Source organism: Batrachochytrium dendrobatidis (genome assembly GCF_000203795.2).
Source record: "Batrachochytrium dendrobatidis JAM81 unplaced genomic scaffold BATDEscaffold_11, whole genome shotgun sequence".
NCBI lineage: Eukaryota > Fungi > Chytridiomycota > Chytridiomycetes > Rhizophydiales > Batrachochytrium > Batrachochytrium dendrobatidis.
In genome coordinates, this window is record NW_006281109.1 from 926,882 (window position 1) to 934,849 (window position 7,968).

Below are 7,968 nucleotides of genomic sequence, written 5' to 3' on the forward strand. Positions count from 1 at the left end.
GGATAGCACTTTATCTAAAGTTGGTGAATTGGAAGCAATCTATGATGCGCTTGATGTCCTTGGTGGAGATACAGATACTCCACCAGCCATTCAATCGACAGATTTAACGACCACAGCTTCTGGCTATAGTGGATCTAGTTTGAATATGCTTGGACTTACCATGACTGTGGAAAAGGAAAGCAGTTCATTGGTTGAGGAAGCAGCGAAACTAGCATTGTCTGAGCCTTTTGCTAAGCAGCATACAAGACTTGTTTCTCCTATACCAAAACCAGAAACCGATCTGGATATGGATCTCAGTCTTGATGGACTGGGCAATATGGGAGAACTTACTGATTTGGCATTGGGTGATGGAGTTACTGATGAAGATTTTGATTTTTTTGAAACAAAGCGACCAATATCTACACCAAAATCTGCAGTGTCGGTAAAGACTCCTAGCTGGACGTTGGCTGCGTCTTCATCTACCTCTGTGACTACTTTACCTGTCATTAGTAGTGCAAGCACCCCAGGGGCAGGATCTTCTTTTTTGGCATCTGCATTGCAACCTGTTCAAGATTTAATCAACCCTTTGCGATCGCATACAGATACATCAGCGGTAGCACCTTCACCCGTAGCACCTTCACCGGGAGCTTCTTTTCATCCACACACATTTTCGCCTTATGGCAACTTTACCACGCCGCAATACAATCCCATGTCGCCCGCATTTATCGCTACAAATGGTGCATCGTGCAATACCACTGGACTTGCCACTGTTGGTGGTTTATCTACCAGTCCAGGTAAACTGCGATTTGATGGAGGTGTATCTCCAGCTGAATCACCTGCAATGGTGTTTGGATCGCCTCAGTTTATGCATGGAGATGCAGCCACACCACATTTTGCACAATCTTCACCTTTTAACACTGCTGGATCACATATTCCTGCCTCACCTGCGGTTGGGCCATTGGTCACCACATCGTCCATGGTGCAAACCCCATCATTGACGACTGAGCGCGTTATTTCTAGGCTAAATGAGCAACACGATGATCCGAGCATGACTGTAGACAGTTCTCAATTCACTATTGGGAATGAAGTGTCTGTATGCGATGCGTTTGTAGTCGAGTCAGAACCTATGAAAGTATATCAGTCTTTGCATCCCAATCAAACAGTCAAATCCCCAGTATCAGACGACTCTTTTGAGACTGAAATTTTGCAAATGACAATGCCGGAAGCGTGGTTGCCATTTCGTATTCGGTTTGATTTGGTATTTGGTGCCAAGATAAACCACAATCAACTGGCGTCTTTTTCCAAACTAAACGATTTGAAGTCGATCAAATTGGAGGACGGATCTATACAAGCAGCTGAGCAAATTTGTGCCAGGTATGGCAGTAAATACGCCAAATGGTGTTACCGTCCAACTGCTCGTCGTGCAACTAAAAAAATCAAAAAGCGTGCAGTTTTACCTGGTACCATAAAGCAACTTTATGATATGAATGTGACCAAGAATGTGAGAAACTTGGTTCAGCGAACATTGGCAGAGCACGAAAACACATTTTCCAAGTCACCACAGCTGCTCAAGTTAATGGCGAGCGATAAAATGCTTACCAAAACAGATTTGTTTAAAAACACAGCTAGTCTTTTTACAGCACCGCACTTGGGTTGGCTTATTGGCAACTTTTCTGATGCAACAGCGTTTATGCCGTTTGATACGTGTCTCGAGTTGTCTGATTGTGAGATCATGTGGCATCAAGAATCTAAACTTGGCAGACTAGATGAGTTTTGTGTGCCCGATATATCTCATCTGAATGCATTGTGTTTTGATTGTGGCGAGCATCGTGACCATTCATCAAAATGCGAATGCTGTACAGACTTTCAGAATATTCCTACTGGTACACTTATCGGTCCACTTCCCTGGAGTTTACCGGCTACTGCATGTTCCAACAAACTGTTTGATACGATTCGTATGACTTTGGTTTCTTTGCTTGGTATGAATAGTGGCGATGATTCTACCACGTTGAATATATCTGGACCATTGGCGTTGCTAGAATATCATAATTTGCAAGGTATACTCTTGTCTGCCTTGTTTCATTGAACGATTCTGTATGCTACTTTTTCTTACTATATAGTGAGTGCGTTTATGATGTTTTTTAGAAATAGATTTGTCTACTACCAAATATGGCGGATTTCAAGTGCGTAAAAAGAAACGAATCATGGAACCCGTAGTAGATATTCTTGCTGCTCCAGATATTATTTTTAGACACGATGGTGCACTGATTTCTGCTAATCCATTCAGCTATCGATTTTGGACCAAGCTGCGTCTTGAGCCTTATGCTGGTCGTAAGCGGATAGCGTATTTTGGTGTATGTGGTGTATCAGATAAAATGACGACTGATACTATGGACATTGAAAAGTCTTCAGTTGTTGAAACCATTTCAATACAGATGAAGCAGACTGCTTGTATGTGGATGACAGAGTTTCAAAACGAATGGGATGTGCATCGGTTTGGTGACTGTAAACCATTAATGGAGTCTGTTGAATTGTCAACCTGTTCTGTCAATATTCCAGGTCAGTTTGAGATTAGGGTTACATTGCCATATGTAGTGCACCACTGGCTGCTGACCAGATTTTGTAATCTTGTAGATAATTTTGATGTATGTGATGGTGCATCTGTGACCAAACTGTTTTCCAAGGCTTTCACTAAATCAAGTATGTTGTATTTATTCTGATTATACTTTGAAAATTCTGAATACTTTCTAACCTAAATGTCGCTGTATCAACAACTGCTTTATAAACTATGCAATCAAACAATTGGTATAGTATGCAAGCGTGCACGAGATTTCATTGTAGACATCACGTCACCTTATACTGTATCAAAGGTGTATGATGGAAGCTATCAATCGCCTAATACTCTTTCAAAATACTGCTCCCATCTTTGTATTTTTATATTTATTCCGCCATATATGCTTTATCACGCTCAACGAAAATGGCCAGCAAAATCCGGTCATATTAGCTATTTCGTACAACTATCTTTGCAGCTATGTGATTATTTAGCATGCTTTGTTTCTAAACTGTGCAGTATTTCTGTTGACATTATTCGATCCCGGATCGTGTTTAAGCCTGTTGTTTTTCATCAGGACCGTTTATATTCCGCATTGGTAACTTCAAATGACTGTCATGATGTATATAATCAATGTCAATGGGTGCTGCCAGCCCCAGTTTCGTTGCGCAATGCGAATTCAAGTCGACCCATTTCAATGGATCACTCAAATGTTCCTTGCGCTATTCCTGCACCGTCAGTTATTCTTGATGACAAGCGGGAAGGCAGACAGGCATTTTTATCTATACGAGGACAAGATCATGGCACGATAGATAGTGATTCTGACGGGGAGTGTACGAGCTATGATGAATTTTTTGATGATGCTCGACGGGCTGCTAGTGAGAGGCTTATTGTTGAACCGGTGCGAGTTGCACATGTTGTGTATTGGATTTATAAAACAGAGTTGGAAAGGGTACAGATTTTTGTAAGATGGACAGATCATCGTGGTGAATTATCGGGTGCGGGAATTGTATCGAGTCGACAGCTAGAATCTCGATCTGCCTTGTTTGGTCGTATGATTGAAAATCTGCAGTGTAAGTTTGGACAGCGCGGATTTGCTTATAGATTAGCTGTTTTCAAAATTGGAAGTATGGATCGATTAGAAATGCAAGGTACGCTTAACTGCTTTGATTGTCTTTTTATCGATTTGGAGTTGACTGAGTTTGCATTTGTTTGACATTTTATTAAAGATTGGATATTGGCAATGCAGCATTTTTGCGGATCATCTATACAAGAGTCGACGAATCCATTGAAAGACACTGGGATTGATACGACTCAAACACCACTCAACAAGAACGTAGTTGAGACTCGATACCAACCGAATTCTCAAATTGGAGATTCGTCAGATGTTCCGATTGAATTGGATTTGGATTCTGAAAGTAGTAGATCTTGTATGCAAAAACCAGCTGTGTCCTGTATTGTATCCATTTCTGTGTTTTGCATATCAACGTGTAGTGCTTTGCAATGCTCTCGACCATGTGGATCTGCACCTTTTGGACCATTGAACAAACAGGGTGATGGTGTTTGGTGTGAAGATTCGGTGCCTTGTGCGATATTTACGCTTTCTCACCATCGTGTTCCACTTCCAGTTATTTCATTTGGTCAACAGAATCTTGTGCCATTTCTTCCTCTCTCGTCGGGATGGATATTAAAAGGAAGTCAAAGTATGAGACTATCGCTATTGTGGCATTCACTTACCGAATCTGCAGCTTTGATTGCACCCTCACGGTTACGTCATATTTTGGTTGATGAATGGGATCAAGAGCCTGCAAGTTCACCTGTAGGATCATCATCTACTGGGTATCTAGCAGCACTTCCAAATCATTGTAACATTGTAAGGGATGTTCTCAAACAACTATGCTCACTGGACCATTTGTATAAACTTGTTTCTGATGAATAAAGTAGTTTTTACTTTAATATTTTAAACTGTTTAAATGGATAAATGTAAGCCATATTGTGGACTAACTGAAAACATGACACTTATTTTGAATTATATTGACCCTCTTGTGTCTGGCATCAAGTATATGATGGCTGATGAACGAAAAACTGCATGCTGCTTAAGTAGAAATGCCAGTGCTGTTAAACAGCTGTTTGACATATCTAAATGGATATACAATCACATTCACATAAAATAGAACATTATCTTGCAGTGATTGTCTTTTTGGGATAAACAATGGCAGAATATTCGTTGGAGTTTCCTATTAGAAATTGACTTTGGTTAACACTCAATTCCTCAATATTCATTATATGATGCACACAATAAACTATAGTCTGAATTGAAATTGTTTCGATTTAGTATAGTCATACATTGTACGACCACCGTATTTATCCATTCCAATTCAGGCATTGAGTTTGATGGTGTCAATTAAACTCCATTTTGTATTCTGAAAGCTCGGATATAATCGCGTTTTAGGTCAGGCGAAAAAGGTTGCACATCACAGGAATGCCACTGTTGTTTTTCGTGCCAATCGTTGGCAAAAATATCAGTTAATTTAGAAGTGCGTTTGTGCTCTAATTCGGCAGAACAAGACTGTATGTCACAGAAATTTAACCGCTTGTATCAAATCACCAAGAGAAACCTGGTCAACTAGTGATTCAGATGACACAATATTGGTCAATCTCATTTAGTGATGCCAATCATTAAATGAGATTGATACTCTTGTTTAGTATCGTCTCATTATGATTTCTGTAGTTATTATAACGCATACTATGATCATTACATAATAGTCTATCAACACTTTATTCTTTTACTCTTCAAACGTCTACAAGATGCTTAATTGTACTGTAAATATATCAACCCACCAAGAATGCAGATCTGCTGTTATTCATTGAACATTGACACTGATATTTGAAAGAGTGATGTTAGACTTGTGGTCAAGGACAACATTCATGAGCGAATCTGTCAAGTATATTTTCAAACTCAAAAGACATCACAATCGCTTTGCCTGGTATAGTACTTGGACTTGATATCGTGGCTTATCAAAGTGGGGTAAATTGATATGTACGAATAGCGTCGCTTTTGATATTTTACATAGCACTACCAAAATACCTAATAGAATTGCTGACCTACTGACATGAAAGCATCAAAACAGTTTAGTAGTAGGTTGGCTATTCATCCGATTAACTAAAAAGGGATACTATATAGAGGTTAACCTTAATTTTAGGCACACAAGGATCATGGCTGTACACTTGTAGTGCGGGCTGCTTGATATTGTTCCTTGATCACAGAACTGCGTGTATGTTCATGTAACCCTATGTGCAACACGTGATAAGGAGTGGCAATGTGCATTTGGTACACCCAAATACATAAATAGTGCGGATTGACTGCAATTTCAGAATGAACTATTCAACAATCTCCTAATCTCTTTGTCACTATAAATTCATAGCCTTATCCCCGCTACCTAACTATTACTTTTAATATCGAGCTTTACTGGCGCTACTTGAATGAAAGGCATTACTTTTTCGCTTATAGCCATATTGGCCACTACTGCCCATGCCAAGGTTCTGCCAACAGTCGATTCAGAAAGTGTCGTTCAGCACCTTCAAAAGCGACAGTTTAATGGTGTTAAAAACTTTTTTAAAGGTAAACAGTTCGGGATAAACGGAGCCAAAAATGGAGGACCTTCAAATCAAAACATCCCTCAAAGTAAACAGGGACGAAACACACCTCCCAAACCTAAAAATAATCCTAGATTGTCGAGAAAAAAGTTTACAACTAAAGGAAAAACACCACAACCGCCAAGTAATAATGTCCCTAGTTCCGGAGGTTCGACACCATCTGGAGGTCCGGCACCATCTCCCCCAAGTAGTGGTGGTTCTGGTAGATCGTTCAAACAGGAGCTTAAAGACAAAGTTGATCAGCGACAAAGTAGAATTGGCGGTAATGGTGGCGATACTAAGAGAAAAGCACCACAACCGCCAAGTAATAATGTCCCTAATTCCGGAGGTTCGACACCATCTGGAGGTTCGACACCACCTCCCCCAAGTAGTGGTGGTTCTGGTAGATCGTTCAACCAGGAGCTTAAAGACAAAGTTAAACAGCGACAAGGTAGAATTGGCGGTAATGGTGGCAATGCTAAAAAGACTCCACCACCAGTAGCGCCTAAACCTTCACTACCTCCTTTCGCTAAATCCAAACAGGCAACACCTCCAGGTCCATCAGGTCCACCTCCATCAGGTCCACCTTCAAGGCCACCTTCAAGGTCACCTCCAAGGCCATCAGGTCCACCTCCACCACCTCCATCAGGTCCACCTTCAAGTCCACCTCCACCAAGTCCAGGTCCACCTCCACCACCTCCAGGTCCACCTCCACCTTCACCAGGCCCTTCTTCACCTTCACCTCCACCGTCAAATTCCCGATCGGCACTTTTGAGCGACATTGAAAAGGGCACCAAATTACGAAAAGTAGGCCCTCCATCTCCAAATCCACCTTCCAATCCTGGACCTGGTAACGGAAACTCGCTTGTAGATTCACTTAATGATAAAATCAAGCATCGGAGGACGAAAATGAGCGGTGATGAGCAGCAGGACTGGAGTAGAAAACGCTAAAGTCTCATGTTACAGCTTTCAAATATATCTGAACTTTAATCATTTTTGGTATTTCTAGTATAATTATTTGAATCACTTGGTGTTATTTGAGCATTGCTTAGTGGGTTTTAGAGGTCAAATACTCGGTATATTTCATTGCTCAACAGGTCAAAGCTGCACCTACTCGAATGGCGGCGGATTGCCATCAAATCTCTGATTTTGTGGGTATATACAACTGATTGGTATAGCATGCTTGGAAAAGTCATACATTATCAAGATGTGCATACTGAGCAAGATTCTTGCCAGTTTTTAATTACTCCCAATGTTGCTTGCATAATCATCATATTGTTGGTATTGATGTTGTAGTTGATGTGTCAATACGACATGTCAAGCAATATTATATCAAGTTGATGGATATAATAAAACTGACTATTTATTTAATAGTGCATAACATTGATCTTTTTGTAGTCGAAATGATGTACATGAACACTAATCTGATCTGATATTGCATAATCGCAGCATATTATCATTGTGCAGCATGTTGATGAGTAACCACTTCACCTGAACATCAAAGCTCTCAATACCATCGTGTGGTGATCAGAATATACTTGCCGCATGATGTCGTTGCACAGCATATTTTAATCAAATCTAACCCTAATACCAACTTTCAGCTTCAACAACAGGCGATTATATAGGCGGATCTCCCTTTAAAGCTACCTTGACATCAAGCCAACACTAATCCCTTGAAGCGGCCATTCAACATGCTTTTAATCTGGCCCACTCTAATGTGTATAAATGCAATCTAAAATCAATCAGTTGAATGACATTACACCTTGCTCAATCAAACCAGTATAATGAAATTATCAATCGCC

General features: G+C 40.4%; 2 protein-coding genes across 2 annotated transcripts in view; both read left to right on the forward strand.

Annotated features, from left to right (window-relative positions):
- BATDEDRAFT_27048 (uncharacterized protein) overlaps window positions 1–4,469 on the forward strand; it is a gene marked incomplete at both ends in the record, with an annotated part of 5,697 nt that extends 1,228 nt beyond the window's left edge. Inside the window, 5 exons of the mRNA XM_006681061.1 lie at window positions 7–2,036; window positions 2,125–2,538; window positions 2,614–2,679; window positions 2,791–3,681; window positions 3,760–4,469. Coding sequence (XP_006681124.1) covers window positions 7–2,036; window positions 2,125–2,538; window positions 2,614–2,679; window positions 2,791–3,681; window positions 3,760–4,469 — 4,111 coding nt within the window. The remainder of the gene's footprint in view (window positions 1–6; window positions 2,037–2,124; window positions 2,539–2,613; window positions 2,680–2,790; window positions 3,682–3,759) is intronic.
- Window positions 4,470–6,013: 1,544 nt separating this feature from the next.
- Window positions 6,014–7,117, forward strand: BATDEDRAFT_91062 (uncharacterized protein; the record flags this gene model as incomplete). The annotated part of the gene is made up of 1 exon (XM_006681182.1): window positions 6,014–7,117. One exon carries the CDS (start codon window positions 6,014–6,016, stop codon window positions 7,115–7,117), a length of 1,104 nt encoding a protein of 367 aa, XP_006681245.1.
- Window positions 7,118–7,968: the final 851 nt, after the last annotated feature.